The sequence below is a fragment of the Dasypus novemcinctus genome, chromosome 22, assembly GCF_030445035.2.
Source record: "Dasypus novemcinctus isolate mDasNov1 chromosome 22, mDasNov1.1.hap2, whole genome shotgun sequence".
In the NCBI taxonomy this organism is placed as follows: domain Eukaryota; kingdom Metazoa; phylum Chordata; class Mammalia; order Cingulata; family Dasypodidae; genus Dasypus; species Dasypus novemcinctus.
In genome coordinates this window covers 52,508,820-52,536,459 of record NC_080694.1, presented here as the reverse complement: position 1 = coordinate 52,536,459, position 27,640 = coordinate 52,508,820, and the positions used below count along the sequence as shown (strand labels likewise).

General features: G+C 41.3%; 1 protein-coding gene across 3 annotated transcripts in view; it reads left to right on the top strand.

The window, feature by feature from the left end:
* The window catches only part of MBOAT1 (membrane bound glycerophospholipid O-acyltransferase 1), a 107,080-nt gene that overhangs the window by 46,106 nt on the left and 33,334 nt on the right, over positions 1–27,640 (top strand). For 2 of the 3 annotated variants that reach the window (XM_004473166.5, XM_071210994.1), the window contains 3 exons: positions 7,080–7,225; positions 9,254–9,331; positions 13,205–13,300. In XM_004473166.5, coding sequence (XP_004473223.2) covers positions 7,080–7,225; positions 9,254–9,331; positions 13,205–13,300 — 320 coding nt within the window. Of the gene's footprint in view, positions 1–7,079; positions 7,226–8,658; positions 8,791–9,253; positions 9,332–13,204; positions 13,301–27,640 lie in introns of those variants that run through there. The other variant, XM_058285299.2, reaches the window with a different exon arrangement.

Here is a 27,640-nt window from a genome sequence, read left to right as displayed (position 1 = left end):
TGCATGAGTTCCTTTTAAATGTGAAGGGTTTATGGAAAAGTATCGCGGTAATATTTTCATTCTCTCTGGCCACCCACTTTGTTTATCCTGATAGTTTGCTATCAGAAGACTGCTCTTCTTTAAGATAAAGTTTATTTACAGATTGAATTCTTTCATTTATATCTCACTTCTCTCTAACCTTCCTTAGTAGTAGATTTTCATAAATGCAACCCTGAGGATGGAGTGAGTAGAATTAAAGAAAGTTTTTTTTTTTTTGCGAAAAGTAGAGGTGGAACCAGTCATGGGAATTAGGAATTTCTTAGAGTGCCCTGATACTGTGTGTGTGCATGTGTGTATCTGTATGTGCATGCATGTGTGTATATGTGTGTATATGTGCAAGTTCTACATGTCCTCCATAGCAACAACTTCACAAGAAGAGTTTGTCTGTTAGTAGATTCCTGGAACCCAGCTTTAACAACTGTTTTCAATTATACTTGTCATCTTTGTCATTTGCCATATGCCACACTTGTTTTTTTTTTTTTACATACTTGTAAATATATGTACAGTTTCATGTTCTACTTTTCATTGGGTCTAAGCCAATGTTTTTCATTTTATTGCTTGCACTTTATAATACCCATTTTAAATGATGGCATACTAGTCTATTGAGCAGGTTTCCATTGATTATTATACCTCTTTTCTGCTATATTTGAGTTGCTTTGACTTTGTTTTCTCTTGTAAATAATGCCTCAACATTCTGAGGTCATTTGGCTTATCATCTAATGAATAAATTTCCAAGAGTAGGTAAAAAATTATGGTTTATAACAAATACTTCCATATTACTTTTGAAAAGGATTATAATGCAAGGTACATCCTTTGGTTTTGTCTTGTGTTTACCAGTGTCTTTACTAATTATTGAACTTGTAGATTTCTTCTTTTTATTGCTACTAGAAATAATGCTGAGGTGCAAGATTTTTATCCATATTTCTAATTGTGATAATAATAGTGGGTTTAAAATTTGCAGCCACAGGGGCAGATGTGCAGAAATGTTCATTTTTAAATTTCTTTTTATGAAACTTAACTTTCAAGCTAAACTGCCAATTTTAGGTAACCCACATCCAGTTTAAAACTGGATCATGTAAGAGAAATGTTCAGTCAAACTCAGGGTTCTGAGGGACTCACAGATGTGCCTGACCTTGGTCAGAGCTTCTGGTCCATGTGCTCCTTGTGCGCCTTGCTGACCTTTGCTGAGGTTGAGCGCATCCCTGAGGTCGAGCGCGTCCCTGAGGTCGAGCGCATCCCTGAGGTCGAACTCGTCCTTGTCCTAGAACTCGTCCTTGTCCTAGGGCTCATTCTTGAGGTAGAGCTCATCCTTGAGGTGGAGCTCGTCCTTGTGGTAGAGCTCATCTTTGAGGTAGAGCTCATCCTTGAGGTAGAGCTCATCCTTGTCCTAGAGCTCATTCTTGAGGTGGAGCTCATCCTTGTGGTAGAGCTCGTCTTTGAGGTAGAGCTTGTTCTTGTCCTAGAGCTTGTCCTTGTCCTAGAGCTCATCCTTGAGGTAGAGCTTGTCCTTGAGGTAGAGCGTGTCCTTGAGGTAGAGCTCGTCCTTGTCCTAGAGTTCATTCCTGAGGTAGAGCTCATCCTTGAGGTAGAGCTTGTCTTTGAGGTAGAGCTCATCCTTGTGGTCTTGCAGCTGCATCAGCTGCTCTGTACAGCCCTTCCATGGCTCCAGGTAGAAGGTTCACAGTCATCCTCCTTAGTCCAACAACAAGGAGTGCTCAGGTTAGCTCTGTACCAAAGCCTGGGTGGGGGATGTGGGAGGTACCTCAGGTCCGAGCACTTTGATAATCCACTTAGCCCCTGGAAGCTGCCCTCTATAGGGCTTACTGTCTTCCCTGGCTATACTCTGAGAAGCTAGGCAGCAGTCTTTCAAGTGGAATCTCCAGAGACTTCTTTAGAAGTCTCCATCAGAGCTTCTTTAGTCTCAGAGTTTCTATGGTTTCAGCACCTTTACTGCTACCCCTCCATGTCCATGTCTAAATACAAGCCCTGTCTTTGCTGAATCCATATTTCAGTCTGTGGTCAAATTTTTCATTTCTTTGTGCAGAAAAATACCCATTCCATTATAGAGATTTTCTTCCCTCCATGATTATGTATTACTCTATGCATTGAGTTTTTCAGCTTTTGCTCTTCTTCTTTGTAGACAAGCTTTTGGAATTTAAAAAAAAAATTGTCTTTCCCAAATTTCTGGAGATTGCTTTGATTTTCTTTCAACTTCAGATTTCTAAAACTTTGCTTGGGAGCTGGAAAACCCAGAGATTGATTCTTTGTCCTCGGCTGTATTGTTTCCGCCTACCCCCAGTGGAAAGGACAGACATAGATAGAAAACTTGGTCTGCAGTCTAAATGTTGGGTGGGAAGGGGAGTCGGGACAAAAGAAGCAGGGAGGACACGGCAGAAACAAGTTCTTAGTAGTCCAGCAGTCACCATTGATTGACTTTTTTCAGTGCTTGGTTTGTGTAAGCGTTAATCTCAAAGATGTAGAATGACAACTTCAATAGCAAGTGCTTGTGCCAGACACGGTTTCAAGGGCTCTTTATATATTAACTTCTTTCGTCCTCAGAACAACCTTGTGAGGCATACTGCTGTCACTACCTCCTTTATATAAACTGAGAAACCAAGGCATCAAGGGCTTTTTTACCTCTTTCAACCAGTAACTGGTGGGCCTGGGTCTTGTAGCCAGGTCGTCTCGTTCTGTGCCAACTCTGCTTAACCACTGATTGTATTGCCAGTTATAGGGCCTGCGTATTTCATTATTGTTGAGCATAAATCTTTTTCTCATGTAACTGTTTCAATCTTGTCCTCTTCTTATGGGAGTTTGGTCATTTCACAAAAGGTGCTTCTTGTCCAATTTAGGAAGATAGCCCTTCTATTGTTTTGGTTTATTTCTAAACTCACGTGTATTATCTCTTTAACATGTTTCTCAGATATGGAAAAAGAGACCTTCTCACTTGCAAGTGCTTGGAATCATGAGGGTTTAAAATATGTATCATCTTAGGCCAGTGACTTGCTTTCTAGAGCTGTATACTTTTTAAAAAACTACTTATTATGAAAAAATTAAAACATAAACAAAAATGGAGTGATTAGTATAATGGACTTATTTTTACCCAATACCAGCTTCAACAACTTTTAACTAATGGCCAATCATGTTTCATCTATAACAGAGTTTCTTAGCCTTGGCACTATTGACATTTTTGGCCAGAAAATTCTTTGTTGTGGGGGCTGTCCTGTACATTTTAGGATGTTTAACAGCATCCCTGGGCTCTATGCACTAGATGACGGTAGCAGCACCCCTCCCCAAATATCCCCAACCTTTGGCTCTGACAACCAGAAGTATCTCCAGACATGGCCAGAGATTTCTGGGGGGCAAAAATCACCCTCAGTTGAGAACCACTCATATGTACCACCCTGCTATTCTTACCATTCTCACTAGATTCCTTTGAAGCAAATTCCATACATCATATCAAAATGCCTACAGTCTATATCTCTAAAAGATAAGGCCTTCAATATTGTTGGCCCTTTTTAGAAAGGGAAGGAGCAGAGATTCAACTCTGTTTCTATATGAGCCATAGTTATAGGAGTAACTGCTCTTTGCTACAGAATAGGTTATAGTTCCTTCCAGTCGTCTGTGTTGATATGAGCTGGAGAACACAAAGAAATTGATACCACACTCCAGACTGTATCTTTTAAGCTGTACATCTGGTAAGCGCAAAGCAGCCCTCTTTCTGCTAGAACGTTTCTGCTAGAATCAAGTGGTGCTGTTCCATGTTTCCACTTTTGCTTTGGAACAGTTGGCCATGGAACATTCAGCTTCCATCCATGTCTCATTCCTGGGGAGTGGGCTGTGTCTGTGTGTAGGAGGGAGCTTTTGAACCGATTACTAGTCTTGAGTTGGGCGGTGACCATTAACAGTTAAGGGAAGGCATTCTGGTTAGATGTAGAATTGGAGCCAAAAGAGACATTAGAGAGCAGTTCTTCCAAGAGACACATTTTGGTAAAAAGGGATTGAGTGAAGCCCACAGGATACAAGGCTCCTCTTCTTGACCTGACGGTAGGGGCAGTGTCCCTCTCTCTCTCCTCCCCAGTTCGTGAAGTGAATCAATGAACTGGCCAAGGCCATACCTCTTAGTCTGCAAGGACTGCCATAACAAAGAACTGCTGACTGGATGGCTTAAAAAACAGAAATGTCTTGTCTGTCCGTTTTGGAGGCTGGAAGTTTGAAATGAACACGCCCATCAGAAGCCTGGTGGGGAGATTCCTTCCTTGCTTCTCCTAGCTTCTGGAGTTTGCAGGCAATTCTTGGTGCTCCACGGCTGGTAGATGTGTCTCCTCTTCTACCTCCAAATGGTCTTCTTTGCCCGCATCTTCACAAGGTGTCCTCCCCTGGGTCTTTGTCTCCTCTCTTTCTTCCAAAGACATAGGTCGTATGGGGTTAGGGTCCCCCTAATCCAGGTTGGCCCATCATAACTAATCACATCTTCAAAGGTGCTATTTCCAGAAAAGGCCACAGTCATCGGATTGGGTGCTCAGACTTGACCATGTCTCTTTGGAGGACATAGTTCAACCTATAGTAGCAATGTAGCCAACATCTTAGCATCAGAACGAGGGAGTTTTCTCTGTAACATGTTATATTATAATGACTGAAATGGCAGATGGCTTTCAATGCCCAAGTGAGTTTTCCCTTCTGCTTTTCCAATTGCTAGGGTAAAAATATAAGTGTAGTTTTCTCAAAGCGAGGCACCATTTTTTCCGTGGACATAGGCTGGAGGGGCAGGCTGAGGAGGCCTGAGCCAACTGGGCCCTAGAGTCACTCATAAATCAAATCTGTCTCATCCCCATCCTAAAGTGTTTATAGTCCAATCTCCTTGTCCTTTACTTGTGTTTTCCTTCCTTCTTCGAAATCCCAAATTCCTCCTCTATGCTCCTCCAAGTCTTTCTCTACCTACTTCCATACCAGGAGTTCTCAATCTTGCCCACATATTGAAATTACCTGGGGGCTTTTACCAATCCTGCCACCAGGCCAATTAAATAGAATCTTTGGGGACAGGACTCGGGCATCAGTATCTTGAATGTTCTTAACTCCCCTCAATTTATACCAATTTCCCTGATTTTCCTGGTATGCCTTGTCTGAGTCTCACCCCTCATTAATTATGAAATTTATCCTCATTTACTTTGGATCTAAAAGGCACATAAAGGGCACAGGTTTATACAATATTGATGCTACTTTACATTATTTGTGGTTTTCCACACTTAGAATGTAAGCTGTCCCTGAAGGCAGGGATGTGCCTTCTTTCTCCTCCATCCCAGTGCTTCTCAGAGTTCTTGAATTTAAATCTGAATCCAATCACCTGGACCTTATTAAAACAGGTTGCCACCCCTCCATGTTGGATTCTGGAGTTTGGGGTTGGGGCATAGAATTTGCATTTCTAGCAAGTCTCCAGGTGGTGCAGCTTCTGGGGACCCCACCCTTGAGAACCACGGCTCCCCACTCCAGTCTTCCCTCACATACGAGGAGGAAGGGGGTTCACTAATTACTGACCAAACCCGTAAGAGTGGAGCGCATTTCCCTGTGGCCACTCCACCATGTCTTGCCCTGGCTGTGGGCTGGTTCCTTGTCTGAGACAATGAAAGATGAGGGATGGCCTAAGGGTGCTCGTAAGGCTTTGGCTTTCCAGTTGCTGATTCCTTCAGCTTTTGAACCTTGCAAAGATGGTTATTTATATATATTTATATATATATATATATATTTTGTGTGTGGGGGTCAGGTATCAGTTGTGCATTAGGCTAGATAAAAAGATAGGACCAAATCATGTAGAATAGGATCCTGCCCACTTCCTCTCTGTCTTTCAAGGTAGAAAGTAGAAAGTAGGGTGGGCAATAGCAGGAACTTATATTTTTTAGAGGGCTCATAAAGAATAATCTCCAGATAGAGGGGAAATGCCATATAGTCCATTCTAAAAGAAGAAACAAATATTTCCAAAGTAATATTTTCTATGAATTATAAGGAATCCAAAGCATTGTTATTTTTAATTGGGAAAACAAATGAGCTCAGATGGGACTGATGTCTGCTACTTCCAACCCTACCTCCTAGCACAGCCCTGAGGAATTTCGTTATCAGCTACAGTTTATTGTAGCATGAAAAACCACTGATGCTGAAGCTTTGGGTTTATTTATTGTTACCTTCAGACTCTTCCATTATATGCCTTCTAAAAGTGAATTGATATTGAAGTTTTCAATCTGAAGACTGAAAAGTTTAACCTAATTTCCTGTTTTAATTAATACTTGAATATATTTGGAATTTGATTTATGTAAATTTAAACGGCAAAGATGCATGCTAGGTTTGTTTGTATGTTGTTTGTATTGTTTTGAATCAGTTGACTTTTCCTATAGGTTGTTTTACCTTTAGGTAAAAATATTCATGAGAGGTAGCGCATTGAGATTTTCTTAAGTAAATTTGGTTCTAACCTTGCCTAATTGGATAGTCTGGGCATTGGAAATTTAATGCAGGGCTATTTTTCTTTTTATGGATCTTCACCTTAAATGAGAGCTTGCATATTTGGTGTTAATTTAAAATGAGAAAATTAGAATCAGGAAACAGTTGATCATTTTGGAGAGGCATTTGATTTCTTTTCTTAGGTACTTTTTCAGCACTTGATTTGATGTGCTTTGCATCTCTAAAAAGAGACGCTCTTTATTTTAGAGGAGGCCTGGAGCAGGGGTGGGATGAGGCCCAGCAAGCAGACTTCAGTTTTTCTTAGGCCCTGTACATCCAAAAACCTCCTGCTTGTGGGTGGTAAAGCAACCCTTGGTAGTCTAAAAGGGTTGAAAAAACCCCCAAACTATTGGATTCATCACGTCTTACACCAGATGAGGGTATGCAGTTGCTTTCCAGTCTTTCACGCCTCCTCCTGGCGAATAGTCTACTGAGGAAAAAAACAAATCCAAGCCTGTGATTCATCTTAATATAGAAATATGGAGAATCTAGAGAAGATTCTTAAATAGGCAAAACAGTCAAGGATTTTAATTCTCTTTCTCCCCCCATAGGTGAATTTTGTGGCATGCCAGCTCCTTGCTTTGTTCGCTGCTTTCTGGTTTCGCATCTACTTAAGACCTGGTAAAGCCAGTCCTGAAACCCGACATGCCTTTGCCACCATTTTTGGCATCTTTTTTGTCATCTTTTGTTTTGGCTGGTGAGTATGAGCCTCATAAATTCTATTATTTATCATTTGGCTGTTTCATTTGTTTGTTTGTCATTTAGTCTCCCCTCCCCACCGAGATGGCACCCTTGGGCCTGTTTGCTCATTGTTTTTGCTCCTTATTTTGTGCTTGTTGTCTGCTCATTGTCTTGTGCGTTGTTTTTTTTTTCCTTGTTGTCTTTGCTCGTTGTTTTTCCTTGTTTTTTCTCTTGTTTTTTCCTCCTGCCTTGTCTGCTTGTTGTTTTTGCTCATTATCTGCTCATTGTTTGTGTGTTGTTTGTTTGTCTTCTTTAGGAGGCACCGGGAACTGAACCCGGGACCTCTCATGTGGGAGGTGGGTGCTCAACTGCTTGAGCCACATCCGCTCCCACATTTGGGTGTTTTGTGACAGTATTCTTGGCATCTCCCAGGCACCAAGGTGAGAAATACCTGGTTTTTATTCTTACAGTAAAGTAATGGTGAAATTGTGGGAATTTCCATATACTGGAAGAAATTGGAGCCAATAAACTGACTACTCATGAGAAGTCAATGTAGTGAATTTTTTTTCTTAAAATTCTTCCCTGGTGATGTAAAGAGGATGCTATAAGATTTTCTGTTTTTCTTTACAAGGAAACTTTTCTGTTAACTGTGGACATTGGTGTATTTCTTGCGTTACCGTGGAGGTAGAGGTGTTCATCACACAGCGGAACAACAGTTGTAGTTCAGGTCTTAAGGAATGTGAATCATTCTGCAACAGAGAAAGTCCAAAGGCTAGGCTTCCCTCTACCTCAGGGATTCTTAGCCTTTTTTGTCCCATGGACCCCTTGTCCAGTCAGGTGAAAACCATGGACCCCTTACTAAGTCCACACTGCACTGTGTATTATTTATCAATATAGCATATCCACCCCAACACGTCCCCACAAGAATGTTCTTTTGAATTCCTTTTTTCTTTTTAATTTAAAAAATTTTATTGAAGTGTATCACCCATAATCATACATAAACAAGTATATAGTAATAGTTGTGAACTTACAAAACAAACATATAGTATCATACAAGACTCTCATAACTCACCCTACCACCAATACCTTGCATAGTTGTTAAGCATTTTAAATTAATGATTAAAGAACATTGTCAAAATATTACTACTAAACAACGTATTTTCCCCCAACCCACGCTATTATTATCTTTATATCATTTATGTATGAACATATATAAACAATAAGTATATAGTAAAAGTTGTGGATTTAGAAAGCAAACATGCATGTTATACAGGGGTCCTATACATTAACCGTCTTATCGATACCTTGCATTGTCATGAGACATTTGTTAAAGATTATGAAAGAACATTGTCAAAATCTTACTACAAATTTTAGTCCTTTTCTTACATTTGGTCTCTTTTCCCCCCAGTACTTCCTATCATTATTTTTTAAATATATTTTTTATGACAGAAGTTGTAAACTTATAAAACAATCAAGCACGTGCGCAGAATTCCCAAACAACATCCATCTATCCACACACCACAACGTGGTGGAACTTGGTTACAGATAAAATATATAAACCCCTGCCAGGGGGTCTACCAGGTAAGTTGGGGGAACCCTGGGAATGGCACTTCTTGGGGTAAAAGAACAAAGTAAAAGCGTTGGTATCTAGGGGAGCCCAGTTTTGGTACTATCTGTTACTTTAAAACTTCAGCAACAACAAAAAGTCCCTAAGAAAGAACTCTTCTCTTCTAGACTGTCAATTGTATTTATCAAAAAGGCATAAGTATTCCATTTATGGATCTCTGACATTGCTTCCTCTGTAGTTGACAGGCCAGTTCATGACTTCTTAGGGTCATTTCAAGATAGATTATAGTGTCTTCATTACATGGAATAAAAACACCTGATTTATTTTTCTCTTACATAAACACGGGGTAGTTATCACTCACTTTTTGGTAGGGGTGGCTGTGGGGAGAGTGTAGGTGGAATAGACGGTATAGATGGTCAATAGATGTGTTAACATGAACTGTATCAGCGTGTCCACCCTGACCATTATGTCTTAAAGGTACGCCATACATCTTTTTGTGCTGGTGTTGATGTGCTATGGGATCATGGTCACTGCAAGCGTAGCCAATATTCACAGGTAAGACCCCGTGATGAATAATGCAACATGAGGTTTCCATGATCATTGAACTATAGCCCCCAGGGTAAAGGAATAGCTTCCCCATGCTCCATAGGTGGCATTTACTGAGTTCTCTAGGATATTTCTAGATCCTTCTAGGAGGGATAGAAAAGGCTGAAGAATCTTCAGAGAAGAGAATCAATAAGCATAATAATTTTCCTTCCTCTAAGTACCGAAATTTCACTTTTCAGTGTATAATCCTGTAGTTATTTATACTGAATTTCTGTTTTTCAAGGGAAAATACTTTTGTAGGTTTTAAAATTTTATAGTCATTCAACTTAGTATCCAAATCACATCTGAACATTTTTTAATTCATCTCTTCCAGATTCCCTCCTTGAAATAGGGGGATAGTGTCATTCTTTCCAGAAGGGAAATTGGAAATCTTTATTTCTAATCTGGAAAGAGTGCCTTTTGGAAATGCTTCATATTAGGATAATTATAAGAGTTTTTTTGGAAGGTGGTGGTGGTGAAAATGCTTATGCTTTTTCCCCCCTAAACTTGATCTTGTATGCATTTAAATGATTAATAATAATGTATCCATACACACATTTCCAACTACCTTAAAATAGTAATTTCTCAGCTCTCCCCACACTTGAAAAAATGGCTGCGGTCCATTTTCCGGAGGATCAACCACTTCCACGCACGCTTGTTCGTGCCAGGTCCAGGTTCGCAGTGTTGGTCTTTGGCCGGGAATGGAATGCCTGGTCCAGGAGTGGAGTACTCCAGGCTTGGCAGAGCCGCGCGGCTTGTGGACAGGCTGTGACTGTTGGCCTGCAGTGAGGTTGTGGTTGCAGAGAGCTGTGTCATGAGACCAAAAGGACAAGACGCCAGAATGAGCTCTTTCCCTCTTTCCCTGCCTCCATGGTGGCAGTATTACGGAAGGAGGAAGAGGCTCACACTACCCCAGGGAAGGGACTAAGTTTAAATAAAAAAAAAAAATTTTTTTTCCAAAGTCATTTCCTGTTGATGGAGAGATGGAGCGCTGTGCTGGAGTCAGGAAATTTGGCCTCTCTTAGCAGTGTGCATTCAGAGAAGTCACTCAGCTTCTCCATACAACACATTCCCCATTTCTAAAATGTGGGGCTTAAAGTGAACTTAGGTTCTGGTCAAGGCTGGAATTTCGTGATGCTTTGTATTAAGCCCAGGGAGTGAATTGTTCTTCTCTTTCCTGCACCGAGTCGGGTGTAGGAGTTGTGTAATATGGTGGAAAAAGGAACCTTGGATTCATATTTGCCACCATTTGGAACTAACCCATTTTTGACCTGGGCGTTGTTATTCTGGATTTGTTTCAAGAGTTATTTGGGGTACCACCTCTATTTCCTTCCCCAACCACTACTTTGGGGAGAAGTTGCAGGCAGTAATTTGCCAGATATGTTCTAACCTAATTGGAGCAGAATATAGTTGTATCTCCTAGGATAGAAGGCCTCCTGGGAAATCTTGGTGATGCAGTTACCATTTCTGGAGAACCTGCTTTGTGCCAAGTGCTAGGCCAAGCTCTTCTTAATATATTACTTCAATATTTTTGGTATAGAGAAAATATTATTTAATATATCACTTAATGTTATTACCATAGATTTAATATTTCATCATTTCAGATAGCTCTAGAACAACTCTGTGGGATATAGATTTTTTTTTCCCCAAGATGAAGAAATAAAAGCTAGGAAGTTCCATGACTTTTCACAAAGTGAACACACCCACAAGGCTGCCACCTGAGTCAAGGAGAATTATCACTAGCACTGATGTCCCATCCCAGTCACTACCATACCCCTCCTCCTAAAATAACCACTATCCCGATATCCCACACCACAGATTCATTTTGCCAGTACTTGGATTTAAACTCTGGTTGGTCTTTCTCCAGAATACATCCTGTCTCTGTGACTCTTGGTTTCCTTAGATTTTTCAGGAATTATCCAGGGCATGCATTCCTTGCCATGTTGTACTGGGAATCATTACTTGGCAGCAGACTTGATGGGGGTCTTATTACAACATTTGAATTGAATCTGCCTTTCTCCCTGGGCCAGAAGTAGGGCAGGGGCCGGGGGAAGGTAGGAGAGAACCTCTGCCGAGGACCAAGGGGAAGCAGCAGGTGTGGCTGATTTGAAAGGGCCCTAGAACACTCTGGAAGGAGCCTTGAAAGACTCTGGAAAGGACCAGGAAGAATCTGTCTTTTGAACCTGCTTTCTGCCTCTGCGTTGAGCTTCGGAACAGGTGCTGGAGGCAGGAACTTGCTTGTTATTTCTTAGTCATTTGAGCTGTTCACCAGCTTCTTGGTCTGGAAATGGTTAAGGATAAACCCAAGGTAAGAAAACCTTTTGTGTAGTAACATCCTTGTTTGTGAATAATGATAAAGATAATTTAAAGTTATAGAATGCTTTAGAGTTTACAGAACTCTTCACACACATTATCTAGCTATCTCTTGCTACCAAATGAACTTTTATTATCATTCCTTAGGTTAATCTAGTCTTCGTGAGTTACTTTAATGTGAATTCGTGAATTTCAGTATAATTTAATGTCAGACTATACAACTTCCATGTTTTACAACACATTTAAAGGTTACACCTCCTGAATTAATACCTGTATCTGATGGGTTCCTGAGTCATTTAAAATGTTTAATGTATTCATTTCATTTCGGTTAATGATCATGACCCTGTCAAGTGGCATCGCAGAGGTGACATGGGAGCTAAACCTTATCTGATGAGTGTGCAGTTTCCAGGTAGATTATGGGATGGGGGAATGGGTTCCAGTTAGAGGGAGGAACATGCAAAGAGGCATCTGCTCTGAAAATACAGTATGTGGCGTGGAGAGTGAGTAGTCTAGTGTGGTTTGACAATTTGGACATGGAGCATGGCTCGAGTTGAGTCCAGAAAGATATGAGAAAGGTAGAGCTTGGGAATTCAGCACCTTTCATGCTATGTTCAGGAGTTTGGTTTGACTTGATAGTGAGAGCCACTGGATCTCTTTTGAGAAGAGTAGCATCCATTTAGTTTATTCATTCGACATGTAGTGGGTAGATATGATGAACAGGACAGATGGGACAAGCCTTGCTTTCATGGAACCTGCAGACTCCTAATGGGGACAGGAGTAATCATTATCACATCTACGTATGACCACGAATTGATAAATGTTATGAGTGACGTGTGTGTGTATATTGCTTGCTTGCATGTTTTGCTAGTTTATATATTCCCTGGAGGAAGCAAGGGAGTGAGAGTGAGTGGGTAGGAGGTACCTGAAGCTGCAGACATGGATAGGGAGGATCCTGAACTGTGATGCTAACACCCAAGAAGTAGGTGAAAGGAGCCTTAGAAGAGAGGTGGGAAGGAAGCCAGGAGAACGGAAGACAGGACTGAGTCTTCCAGGAAGGACATGGTCAGCAGCATGGCGATGGTGGTTTGCAGTTTACCAAGATTGCCACATAAGCAGGATGGTTTGTGAAGTGGAGGGATTTGAATGCAAGACCTTATAGGTCAGTGCTTCCCAATTTCTGGCTGTACATTTGAATTACCACTGCCAATGGCACCTCACACCAATGAAACCAGAATGCCAGGGGGCGGGCGGGTCCCCAGCATCCGTAGTTTGTAAAGCACCTCATGTGACTCCATTATGCTGCTAAGGTCAAGAATCACTGCAGTGGTCCAAGTGCAAACAAATGAAGGGAGGAAGGACTGTATTAGCACAGTGGGGGTGAGGAAGGTGGGAGGGGATAGATTGGCTTCTAGATAGACCATATAGGACTTTGTGACCACCTGCATAAGGGGGCGAGGGAGAGGAAGAGGAATTTTATTAAAATACTATTACGGTGCATCATAATCCGATCATCTGTGTTTTTCATTTCAGGTACTCCTTTTTTGTAGCAATGGGATACCTTACGATATGCCATATCAGTCGAATATACATATTCCACTATGGGATTCTCACTACAGATTTTTCTGGGTGAGTATTTTAATTTGAGGGATTTTGGCTGCTGACTTTGCCCCAGTCTTTGGGGCTCTGTAAACATCAAGTCTGCACGTAGGAATCATTCATTGGTGGCTGGTTAAATCAGTTGGAAAGACTGTACTGATAAGGTTTGGGATAAAGATTTGATTTTTTACAGGACTGTTTGCTCTACTATGTTCTAAGGCAGGGCTTGCAAACCATGGCCCATGGGCCATATCGGTACCACCACCTGTTTTTGTAAATATTCTTTTGGAACACAGCCATGCACCTACTTGCTTTTGTCTTGTCTGTGGACGCTTTCTCACTATTGTGGCAAGGCTTAGTAGTTGTGATAGAGACGTGTGGCCACAAAGCCTAAAATATTTACTCTCTGGCTCTATACTCAATAAATTTCCCGACCCCTGTAAGGCCCTTAACAAGGGCTGGTTGTCATCTATTGGTAGTAAATAATACAAATAGTTGCTCCCCTGACCTCCTGGCTGCCCCCAGCCTTCCCTCCAGATCCCCTAGCAGGGGTCTTTATGCCAATGACAAACATTCGTGTGTTACCCTGGCCTTCACCTGGCATCCACCCCCCGCCATTGGTCTCCTGGTAGAGGCGGTGGGTGGATCAGTGAAAATTCTGTGCCCTTTTGATGTTAGTTCAGGAGCAACTGTGTGTGACTTATGAGGAATGGGCACTAAAGCAGAGTTTTGCCTGGTAGTCCTTTGTATTTTATCCATGTTACTTACCTGGGAGTTGGGGTCTGTTCCGGTAGACCCTCTGAGTTTTTCCAAGTGGCAGTGCCAGATCTCGCCTCTAGTTCTCCTCTCCCCTCGGTCTGAACTGCATTTCATTCGATGAGCTGGTGGAGAAGAGGCAGTGAAATAAAGGAATTACACCTCATAGCTCATTTCTGTGAAATTTGCAAATTGTGTAACTAAACCGCCCTACCGTGAAAGTGCTCCAGAAGGCAAAAAAAGTTGCTTAGGGACATAGGGACGGTTTTTCTTTTAAAAACATTTTTGTCATTGTGGTAAAATATACATAACCTAAAAGTTACCTTTTATGTTATACAGTTCAGTGGTAGTAGGTACAGTCACAATATTTTGTAACCATCAACACTATCTATTTCCAGAACATTTTCATCATCCCCAAAGGGGCACAGAGACTCTTGCATGTGCTATTTTGTGGTCATGGTTTGGTTCTGGACTGTTTTTTTGTGTAACAATTCTTCTAACCCTCAGGCCTCTGGGATTTTACCAGTGTCTCTTCTAATTGCCCTTCTCTGGGTTCCTCTCTCCCCATATTGTGGAACACAGTTTCTCAAGTTTTCTGAAACAAGTTCACAAATTTCCGTTTTATTCTCCCATGATATGTATTGCCAGTTAAAATATGGAAAATATGGGAAGCAACACAGATAGCAAAATAGGCAGGAATTCATAGCATTAAAAGTTGTCTTGATAGATGGATAGAATGATACTGCAAAATGGTAAAAATGTTTAAAGTTTTTGGACATGGATATCTGGATGGGGTATGTTGTAATTTTCTGTTTGAGCGTTATAAAATTTCTGCAACTGTCAAGTTTGAAATTATTTCAAAATAAAAAAAGCTAAAAAGTAGTCTTCAATTGGTGGTTGGTCGTAATTGCTTCCTAGTGTTTAGTCAACAAAACTTCACTTTCTGATTCATCCTAAAACTCCCAGTACTTAGGAGAGAGTTGAATAACCACTTAATAGGTATTCAACAAATGAATGCATTAAATACTCAAGTCAGTTTGCCAGTCCATTTTTCACCATTTCCAGGAGCTGCTTATTAAATAGCCCTTCCAGCCATATTTAGTTGGGGTATTGAACAGAAACCTTGGACTTAACCCAGAGTGGATTATACCTGTTTCTCTTCTGTGTCAGCTTCTCTTTTTAAGGCAGAAAGAGATCGTTCATCTATCCATCCATCCATCCATCCATTCATTCACTCATCCATTCATTCATCTGCCTCTGCAACAATTTTTGAGCCCCCAGCCTGCTGGCACAGTGCCAAGCACTTTGTAGGCAAAGGCAGCAGCTCGGTAAGAGCCCAGAGGTGTGAGACTGGTGCTTGTGGAGGTTCCTGAAAGCCACCTGCCTTTCCCACGACCACATGTCAGCGGGTCCCCTCAGTTCGGCAGCCTGGCTGTCACCAGACTCTCTCCACTGTTCTCTGTGCCCGCTGTCACCACCCTGGGCCACCACCTGTCTGCACTGCCTCCCCCGTCTTGCCCCTACTCCAGTCTGTGTTCTTTAGCCCCACTAGAACGAGGTTCTAAAGTGTAACGGAGGTGACAATGAGGACCTGCCAGATTCTCCAGCCCATCTCTGCCCTTTCCTATTCCCGCCCTTAATTCACATCATGTGGCAGCAATGCAGAAAACCTTGTGGTCTGCACATGGACCCAGTGGGTCCACTGTGCCTTGCTCATTCCTCTTGATTCGAAGGCCTTTTCCCCCTCTTTGCACTCGTGGAACAGTCAACTCAAAGATCTCTTCTTGACAGAGCTTTCCCGATTTCCCCCCGTCCCGAGTTAGTCGCTGCATTTTGGACCTTATGTGATGGGAGGTCTCTGACCTGACTTTGACTTGACGGTGCTTGCCTTTGCCTGTGAATCCTGCTGACCAAGTGCCTGACCCAGAAGCGTTCCGCGCTAGTGAGCCGGGCACTGCTGCTCTCATCAGTTGAGCTGTACGCTTGTCTAAAGTAGATGTGTTTATTCCAGTTGTACTTGTATATAAGCAGGTGATACATAGATGTGAAAGGCAAGATAGTGGTTTCTCTAAAACTTGATTGGGAACCACCAAAGCAAGTTTATTATATTAAAAGTAACTGCTGGGGAGTGGTGTTGCTCAGTGGTTTGAGCACCTGCTTCCCACATATGAAGTCTGGGTTTAATCCCAGGTACCTCCTTAAAAAAGATTGCTGTTGAATTAGGTGTAGGTGAGACCACTGGAAGTATTGGGGGAGGGGAGTGGAAATCATAAAACTTGATTGATTTGCAAGCTTCTTTACATTCTTTTACCCTCTTAGTACACCTTAGAGGAAATGACACTAGATAGCAGGTGGATTTATGTAAGAGGGAAGCCACCGTTCAGCAGTTCCGTGCTCCAAGGAAAGGCCTTGGCCCTGTATCAAAAGCTCATTCATTGCTTCCTGCATTGGTGCAGCAGACACTGAGTGAGAACTCCGTATCCACCAGGCATGGTTAGAGGAGACAGGAGTGAGCAAAGGCTGTGAACTGAGTGAACAGTCACCTATTTTAAGTTGGTAAAGGAAAGGAAAAGTGAATGTTTCATTGTTTTATGACCCCACTCCTTTGAATAACGTTCTCCCGCTCCTGGTGGTGCAGGATGAGAGCACATCGCTGCTCTTATCACATCCTGCTATTGCTGATGTGTTTGCATGATTCTTCCCATTTGGAGAGCCAGGGGCCAAAGTCCACAGGACTGTGCAGAAGCTTTGGGCTGCTGATAAACACAGAGGGAAAGCAGTGGGTGTGTTTTCACCTGGAGATGACAGAGCAGCGTCCAAGGGTGGAGTGGAGGCCGGTGCAGGAGAATGAGCAGTCTTGCCTGGAGAGAGTGGAGGGTTGGGGTGTCTTTGGGCCCATCTTGTACAACTCCAAGGGGTGCCAGGATGGAATGTGAATTGTGCCACATGGAAGCCTGAAACTTGAGGGACAGAGGAAGCTCTGGTAGTGGTAGTCTCACCTCCCGGTTGCTTTAGCTCCCCCTGTACCCCCACTCCCTGCATTACTGCAGAGGGTGACAATGGTATTAGAGCTTTAGTGGAACACTCCCGCAAACTCCTCTGGTTTATGCTTGCTTGGGGGGAGAACATCGGGGATATAGGAGCCATGGTAAAGGAACTGCACGGCTCCATCAGGCCTCCTGGGGCTGCTGTGCAAGTCAGATGACCCTCCTCTGACCTCATTTCACAATTCATTGGTATCCTGCTCAAACCCACCCAGACTTCTTTGCTGCTGGGCCCTTCCATTGGCTTTGTTCATGCGGCCATAAACTCTTGCATCATCTTTTTATTGCTTGAAGTATAATCTGAATTGTGGAAATTTACTAAAAGGAAAAAATAAAGGATATTTGTGGAAGACAGTAATGCACTTCCGCAATGCAGTAGATGTGGGATTTGACAGCAGGGGAAGATTGCAATCAGTTTCTATCAACCTCACTTTCAGCAGCAGAGTCTTGATAAATTTCCACAAGTCATATTTATTCTCTGGCCTTTTCTGGATCTCCTTATATGAAGAAACCTCTGATGCTACACACAAAACTAGAATGTTAGAACTAGGAAGGATACTCTTGCTAGTGGAAGAATACAAAGCTGATGTGTCTGCCTCCTGAATCCTGTAAATGCGTCCTCTAATTGCTGAGTGACCATACTATCTAGTTCTCAGAGTTTTTTTTTTTAACTTTAATCACAGCTCATTATTAAGTGGCAGTGCTTTCCCTCCCACCCTGTCTGAACAGTGCCTCAGGACTTCCATCCACCCTCATTGGATAATGTCAGGTAACATAAATTAGGTACATACCTACCTGAAGTTGTGAGGATGTTTACATTACCAGCCGCCAGTCAGAGTGGTTCTTTCCCAGTGCCTCTTCTCAGTCCAAGCAGGCAAGCAACCACAGGTCCTCCTTCAGAACGGAACTGATTTAACACTATTTATTTCACTTGGAAAATCTTATTGGGGATTTTGTTGAAGGATAAAGTAGTGTTTTGAAGTTAAACCTAGTGTGTATTTTTTTTCTTTTAATTTATTGTGGTAATATAGGTAAAATAATGCAACAAAGATTTTGCTCTTTTTGCCTTTTTGTTTTTTTTTCCAGAGGTACCAGAGATTGAACCTAGGACCTTGTACATACAAAGCAGGAGCTCAACCACTGAGCTACACCCGCTCCGCCATTTTAAATATTTTTAAGGAAACAATTCAGTGGCGTTAATTATGTTCACAGTGTTGTGCAACCCTCATCGCCATCTGTCACCAAAACTCTTTCCTCATCTTAAACGGGAATTCTGTACTGATTAAGCAATAAATCTCCATTCCCCTTCTTCTCCAGCCCCTGGGAACCTTTAGTTTACTTCAGCTCTGTGGATTTGCCTAATCTATACAAGTGGAATCATACTCTATTTGTCCTTTTGTTTCTGCCTTCTTACCTAACCGAGTGCTTTCAAGGTTCAATGTTTCTGCTTGTATCAATATTTCTTCCCTTCTTTTTGCCAGACATTATTCCATTTTGTGAAAAAAAAAACCACATCACCACGTTTTGTTTATCCATTCTTCTGTTGATGGACAGTTGGGCTCTTTCTACCTTTTGGCTATTGTGAATAATGCTGCTCTAAATGTTGGTGTACAAGTGTCTGTCTGTGTCTCTGTTTTCAGTTCTTTTGGGTAGGTACCTAAGAATAGAATTGTTGGGTCAAGTGGTAATTCAGTGTTTAATTTTTTGAGGAACGCTGATAAGGATTTGAAGCAGCCTAATGTACTAGCAGTGCTTAGGGTACTTTATCCCCTTTTAAAATAAGAGCACAGGCAGGAGTTGAATGGGATGGGATTAGGTAGTGTTTGTGTCAGATGCTTCTATATTTTGTTAATTTGGGGGGAACGTAGTTCATTGCACTTTATTATCCTAGGACTTGAGATTTTATTTATCACTCCAAAGGTAATCAAGTTTTTGTGGATTGGACTTGGTGTTAATAGTAAAGTAAGAGGCAACATCTACTTCTATTAATGTAATATAGTTTACATCAGTACATGGTGAGTGTCTTCGGTGTTTTCTCTGTGAACCTGGGCTGTTAAAGGCACTAGAACATTTATTGTTCTCCTGGAGAGATGGTCAACAATTGCTTGTAAGAAGCTGGTACTTGATTCCATTTAGGTTTGTTATTGTAAACTGGTTGTTCTTTTTTGCTCACAGAACATTTCATATCGAGTTTTCTTCTCAGGGCATCGACAAGAATATTTCCCTTTCCCCAGCTAGGCCAGATTCAGGCAGATAATTGCTCTCCCATCATGTTGGCAATTCTAGTTACCCGTGTGTTTTTGAAAGTGTTATGAAATGACAGTTCCATATACTGCTAGTGCGAGCATTCCAGCCCTTCTGGAAGGCAATTTAGCCATAAATTTCAAGCAAGAATTCTGAAAAAGTTCCTATCCTATAATAGGATAAATTCTAGGAGTTGTAGTACCTTAAGGAAATAACATTTTTGCATAAGGATGTTCAGCTGTTGTTTATAAAAGTGAAGGACTGGAAGCATCCTAAACAGTCAAAAAGAGGCAAATGATTAAATTACGGTATATCCATCTGATGAAACTTGTCTCCATTAAAATGATGTTTTCAAAGAAAGTTTAATGATGCTGGGAAATTCTTACAATAGGAAATATAAGACAAATCCGTGTATCACCATTCCATTTTTATGAAATGTGAACATGCCTAGAAGAAGAGTGGAAAGAAAGAATCAACAGGCTAAAACAGTGATTCTGTGAAACAGTGACCCTTATTGGTGATTTTAATATTCATTTAACTTTTATATTACTATAATTATAAGAGAAAATTTAAATATAATTTGCATGCATATTAAAAGATTATGGTCAGCTGCAGCAGACTTGATTAGGGTAACAGCCTTTTGTATTCACTGCCATCCTTTTATTGGAGCATAATAAAAGTATCATTCTCCTGTGTTCCATGGTGGTGGTGGAGATCACTTACCCTCTTGTTCCATGGGAGTTGTGTCCTCTGTTGGTTTATGACTTCCTGATCACCCTGCCAGCCCAGCCTAAGATATGCAAATAATTGGTTTCTGTAATATGAAAGAAAGAAATTATTTGTAAAGATACTTTTAAGATTTACTCTTCTTTCATGTTTTGCCTTCAGGCTTCTCAGTACTTAGCACAATCACTTGGAATTTAATTATGTGATCATAAGTGTAAGTTATACAAAATGTTTTGTGGGTTCCTGTTAAAATGGAGTATTGGTGGTTTTTGTTGTTGTTATTGTTGAGTGCCAAAGTATGGAAGGTGTATTAGTCAGCCAGAGGGGTGCCGATGCAATGTACAAGAAATGTGTTGGCTTTTATAAAGGGTATTTATTTGGGTAAAAGCCCACAGTTAGAAGGCCCTAAAGAGTCCAACTCATGGTTAGTTTCTTACCAAAGTCAGTTGCACATGTTGAAGCAAGATGTTTGCTGATCTCTGCCTGGTCTCTCTGTAGGCTATCAGGCAAATGGCTCATCTCTCCCTCGGGCTTTGGCTGTTTGAGCCTTCTCCATTCTGTCACATGACAAAGTTCTCTCCTATGAATCTATGGAGCTCTCTTCTTGCGTGAGTGTCCATTTATATCAGCCCACCAAGGGGACGGAGACTCAACCTGAGTCATGCCCTACTGACATGGTTGAATCAAGTCCCTAATCTTAACAGGTAATTTAATCAAGGACATCTCAGCTGAATCTAATACAGTCAAAAGGTATCACACCAAAGGAATAGATTAGTCTGCAAACATAATCTTTCTCTTTTTGGGATTCACAGATAATCTCAGACAACCACAGAGGTTTAATCTTTGAGGAGATTAATGGAAAGAATAAAAGCTCATTCTACTCTAAGATGGCAATACTGACCTAGGTTGATGCTTTTTGGAAGTTTATTGTATTATATTCTCCCACCCCATCAAATTTCATGTTCCTGACTCCCTGAATTCCTTGTAGCCAAATACCACAAGTGGGTTTTTTATGATAAACAAAGCAAATAATAAAAGTAGAAAGTGTACCCTTTTATTTATTTATTTTTTATTTTTTCTTAAAATGTGTTGGATTACTCATACATAAACATACATAAACAATAAATGTATAATAGTTGTGAACTTACAAAACAACATATATAACATCAAACAAACATATATAACATCTCATCCTTCCACCAATAACTTGCATTTTTAAACCTTTTCAACTAATATTTGAAGAGCATTGTCAAAATATTACTACTAAACAAAGTATTTTTCCCCTAACCAATCCGGTGGTTATCTTTATATCATTTATTTATGAACATACATAAACAAGTGTGTAGTAAAAATTGTGAACCTACAAAGCAAACCTGTATAACATCATACAAGGGTCCCATCCATCAAGCCTCCACCAACACCTTACATTGTCATGAGACATTTGTTACAAACTATGAAAGAACACTGTCAAAATCTTACTACTAATCATAGTTCTTCTCTTACACTTGGTGTGTTTTTCCCCCAACCCACCCTATTATTATTTTTAAACTTTTTTTTACGACAGAAATTGTAAACTTATAAAACAATCATGCACATGTGCAGAATTACCAAACAACACCCCTCCATCAATACACCACAATGTTGTGTGTCATTTGCTACTGATAAAATAATATTATCTGATTATTGCCATGTCCATAGTGCACATTTGGCTCACATTTTCCATACTGCCTCAGTATCAACACAGTACATCTTTTGCATAGATACAATGAATATTATATTATTACTACTAACTGCAGTCCATAGGTTACTCCAGCTGTATTTTTCCCATGCTCCTCCACAGTCCCAACACCCTGCAGTAGTTATATACATTTGTTCTAGCTAACAAAGGACACTCTTGCTTCTGTACCATCAACCAAAATTCTCACCCACCTCTTGGTTCACTGTGCTATCCAGTTCCTAGATTATTCTCAAGCATTCTGTCAATTAGCATTTACATAACTAGACTACCATTTTCAGTCACATCCCCATTTGTAAATTAGCTGTTACTCATTGTGTGTTACCATCCACTCTATACATTTCCACACTTTTGCAGTAAAGCTAATTAAAACTTCTACATACATTAAACATCTGTAGTCCATTCAGTTCTATCTCCTTTAAGAATCCACCACCTACCACCAGGTCTTGAAGATATTTTCCAATAATTTCTTTTAGAAGTTTTATTGTTCTTGCTTTTATTTTTAGTTTTTTGATCCATTTTGAGTTAGTTTTTGGAAAAGGTGTGAGATAGGGGTCCTCTTTCCTTCTTTCAGCTATGGATGTCGAATTCTTTCAGCACCATTTGTTGAATGGATTGTTCTGCCCTAGCTGTGTGAGTTTGACAGGCTGGTCAAAATCATTTGACCATACCTGTAAGGATCTGTTTCTGAACTATAAATTTGGTTCCATTGGTCTGTTGTGTCTGTCTTTAGGCCAATACCATTTTGTTTTTATGACTATAGGTAGGTATTATGATTTAAAGTCTGGAGATGAGGGCTGACTTTTCCTTTTTATGATGTTTTCGGATATTCAGGACTCCTTACCCTTCCAAAAATTTAATGATCGTGTTTTCAATTTTTTTTCTAATGCTGGTGGAATTTTTATCGGGATTGCGTTAAATCTGTGTATCAATTTGAGTAGAATTGACATCTGAATGATATTTAGTCTTCCATTCCATGAGCATGGAATGTTCTTCCAGTTATTTAGGACTTCTTGATTTGTTTAACATCATGTTACAGTTTTCTGAATACAAATGCTTTACATCATTGGTTGAGTTTATTCCTGAGTATTTGAGTTTTATCTGTCATATTTTATTTTCACCACTCTTTTGACACTTTTAGTTACTTTTATTGATAGACTCTTCATTTCTAGGCTCTCTTCCAGGCCTCTCTCTCCTGTCTTTTATTTTCAGGCTCTAGCACATCCTTTAGTATTTCCTGAAAATCTGGTCTCTTGCTTAGAAATTCTCTCAGTGTCTGTTTATCTGTGAATATTCAAATTTTGCCCTCGTTTTTGAAAGACAGTCTTGCTGGATATAAGATTCTTGGCTGGAAGTTTTTCTCTTGTAGTATATTAAATATATCAGACCACTGTCTTCTTGTCTCCATGGTTTCTGGTGAGAAATCAGCACTTAATCTTACTGGATATCCCTTATATGTTATACATTGCTTTTATCTTGCTGCTCTCAGCATTCTCTCTTTGTCTTTGGCCTTTGACATTCTGATGAGTATGTGTCTTGGAATTGGTCTATTTGGATTTTTTTGGATGGAAGTATGTTGTGCTTCTTGGACATGGATATCTATGTCCTTTAGTAGGGTGGGGAAATTTTCTACCATTATTTCTTTAAATATTCCTTCTGCCCCTTTTCCCTTCTCTCCTCCTTCTGGGACACCCCTGGCACATATGTTTGCATGCCTTTTGCTGTCATTTAGTTCCCTGAGACCTTGTTCAATTTTTTCCATTCTTTTCTTCATCTCTTCTTTTGTATATTCACTTTCAGAGGCCATTTCTTCAAGCTCACCAATCCTTTCTTCTGACTCCTCAAATCTGCTATTATATGATTCCACTGTTTTTTAAATTTCATTGATTGCACCTTTCATTCCCTTAAGATCTGCTATTTTTCTATGTAGGCTTCTAAATTCTTCTTTGTGCTTATCCAGTGTCTTCTTAATATCCTTAATCTCTTTAGCCATCTCATTGAATTTATTAAGGAGATTTGTTTGAACATCTATAATTAGTTGTCTCAACTCCTTTATGTCATCTGGAGGCTTATCTTGTTCCTTTAACTGAGTCATAGCTTCCTGTTTCTTGGTGTGGATTGTAATTTTTTGTTGGTGTCTTTGTATCTGGCTTACTAGAGTATTTTTTCTGGGTGCAATTTTTCCATCTAGTTTAGGGCTTTCTATCATTTCTTCCTTGCTGTTTATGCAGCAGGAGCCAACCAGGTAGTTGGTGCTGTAAGCTGTGGATGCTCAAGCTGCCCTCATTGCATCAGGGACCCATGAAGCTTCTTCCAACTTTCTCCTTTGCCAGGGGTAGGGATAGAGTCACAGCTATGTGGAATAATCCACGTACAGGCCTAGGCTCTAGTTGCCTAGAGAGAATGATGACGCTTCACATTGCTTTCTCCCCTACCTGGGGCAGAGATGGAGCTGCAGGTGTGGGCAACAATCTATGCTGTGCGGGTCCTAACATGACTGCAGTTGCCCTGGTAGACTTCTGATTTTTAGTCCATACCAGCCCAAGTTCCCTGCAGTTACCTGTATAGGCTGGTGCAGGGCTCCTCAGCCTCCTCCCTGCCAGAGGCGGGGCTGAAGCCTAGGTGGGCAGCAGGCTATTCCACGTGAAAGAAACTGTCAGCCCGGCTTCCCCTCGGGCTCGGGGCCGAGTCAGAATGGTGGCTACTGGCTGCTGTCTGACTTGGGCTCATTCTTACCCCAGCCGTTCCCAGGGTTATCTCTTAGCCAACCAAGTCTCCCAATCAGTAGCTGAAATTGGCAGCCAACCATCTCCTCCTCCCCTGTTTCTGGGAAATGGAGCTTCTGATTCCCCTCACAGAGCAGCTCCTGGGGCAGCTTGTGCTGCCAGAGTAGGATAATCACTGGCCTCCATGGCTTTGCTGGTATTTTCCCCTAGAGGCTGGTGCAGGTCCCTGCAGCTTCCTCCCTGCTGGGGGTGGCCCTGGGGCCTAGGATAGACCTGCAGTCTGACCTGGATGGGAAGAAGCCGGTCCCCACCAGCACTGAGATCCTCAGTCAGCTCTGCTTCCCCTCGTGCCAGGCGTGGATTTAAGATGGCGGCTCCCAGCGTTGTTCTGACATGGACAGGCTCAAACCTTAGCTGTTCTCAGGGTCATACTGTAGCCCACTGAATTTCCTCATCATAGCTGAAATTAGTGCCCAACCGTCTCTTCCTCCCCTGTTTTGGGGAAGTGGAGCTTTCAATTCCAGCTCCTGAGGCATCTTGTGCCTCCAGTGGAGGATGGGCCCTGGCCTCCAGGGTGTGGAGCCTCGAATTATGAGTCTTCTCTGCAGACGGGCAGTCTCCTCCTTCCACTTCCCCAAGGACATTGCAGGATGCTCTTCTGGTCTCCTGGAGCCCCCAAACAGGTGCTTCAGCTAGCTCCAGAGAGCTCTGGGTGTTTGCTAACTGCCCTGTAGCAGGAGTTGACTCTAGAAGCACCTTACTCTGCCGCCATCTTGCTTGTTCTCCTATTTATTTTTTATTAACACATTTTTAAATTAGTTAATAGATCACATAGAATGTTACATTAAAAAAAATAAGAGGTTCCCGTATAACCCAGTTTCCACGCCCCTACCCCCATCATTTTTGTAAATTGTATTTTTTAAAAGATATATGCATCACAAAAAAGGTTACATTATAAAAAACATAAGAGGTTCCTGTCTACCCCCCATCCTCCCTCCCCACTCCTCCCACACCAATAACCTCCTCCATCACTGTGGCACACTCATCACACTCAGTGAACACATTTTGGAGCACTGCTGCACCACATTGATGATTGTTTACCCTGTAGTTCACACTCTCCCCCAGTACATTCAGTGGGTTATGGCAGGATATGTACTGTCCAGCATCTGACCCTGCAATGTCATTTAGGACAACTCCAAGTCCCAAAAATGCTCCCACATCACATTTCTTCTTCCCTCTGCCTGTCCTCAGCAACTGCTGTGGCCACTTTCTCCACATCAGTGATACAATTTCTCCTATTACTAGTCACAATAGTTTTATAGTAGAATATCAGTAAGTCTACTCTAATCCATATTTTATTCCTCCATTCTGTGGCTCCTGGGATGGTGATGTTCCAGTCTACCTCTAGATCAAGAGGGGACTTAGATTCCACATGGCTGATGTATGCAGTTCTCCTGCTTGCAGTTGTATGCACTCTTGGTTCTCTGGTGTGGTGGTTGACCATCTTCACCTCCTTGTTAGCTGACCTGGGTAAGTCCACCGAACCAGAGAGTAGGAGTTGCAACTCTGCTGAGGCTCAGGGTAGTCCAGATTCAAGTGCCCTGAGTATACACCATTCCTAGCACCAACCACACGTTCAGTAAAAGTGACAGAAGAGGCATGTGTAGAAAGGTCACATCTGAGTCCAACTGTATCACTCTCAGGAGCACAAATTCCAAAGTAGGGCCCATTGACATGGCCCAGAACTCAAAATCCATCTGCCATGACCATGTACCCTGTGGACTTCCGTAGCCTTTAGGAGAACCAGTGCCTAGAGTTGTATCTACTTAAGCTGTTTCTGGGGTCCTGCTGAGGCATGCATAAGCACAACCCCTCTGATGACCTCCTGACTCTTTTTTGAAGACCCTTAGCCATATAAACTCATTTGTCTTTGCCATTTCCCCGTTATTCAAGGTCAAAAAGCAGTTTTTAACACATGATTGTACATGTAGGCTGAGAGATTCTGTTGGTCTGAGTTCACCCTTTTATTCAAGGTCTCTTTCAAGTTGCATTCCCAGTTAGTGATTGGTAGTAATCCCTTGGCAGCAGGAAGGCTTATCCCTGGGAGTCATCCCATGCTGGAGGGAAGGTGGAAGGTATTGCATTTATATGATGAGTTTGGCTTAGAGAGTGACCACATTTGAGCAACATGGAGGCTCTCAGGAGGTAACTCATAGGCATCCTGCAGCTCTAGGCCTAGTTCGTATTTCAGGCACCCAGGCTCATAAGCATAGTCATCAGTATCAAGGGCTCATCGTTGGACCATCCTTCCTTGTTGGTCTTTGCCATTGCATTTGGGGGATTATTGCTGTTCCAGTGGGGAATGTGGCAGAGCTCCCCTGAGTAGGAACTCAGCACTCCCTCAGTTGTCATTTGTAATGTAACTACTATGAAAATACCCAGCATATATCAGAGCATATTTATGTCCCCTGTATACATGCTCTGGATCCCTCCCAACCATGTGTCCCCCTTCAATAACACCCCACACCAGTGTTCCTCCCCTGCCATAATTGAACCCCTCTGTGTTCCAAAACCTCTTCAACAGTGAAGCCAAATTCAGTTAATAGGAAAATGAAATATAGTGATGGGTTGAAAGATTAGACATATATGTATTAATTTAGAAATACTAAGATAAAGTAAAAATAAGTTGGTGTATTAATAAAAATGAAAAATATTATAAAGCTTTGTTTTTAATGTTTTCCCTTTCATCACTGTAATAGGTGTGCCCCTGTATGTACAGTGACAAGGCACATTCTTTCATTTCTTCCTCAGTGCCTACTTTATTTATTTAAAAATTTTTTTTCAGATTTTTAATTTTTGTCTTCAAAAAAGTTTTAGATTACAGTAATTCATATATAAAGTATTGGGGACTCCCGTATATCCAATATTAAGCCCTTTTCCCCTTCCCCAGCAATGATCTTTTTACATGTTCATGTTACATTTGCTGCAGATTTTGAAACATAGCTTCAAACATGGTTCCATTTTGAATTACATGATGGTTTATATTTTAGACTGTACAAATTTCTAAATTTTTACTTTCCTTATGCTTTACATTATGGTTTACATTTTAGCTTATAGACTTGTATACATTTTTTGGTGT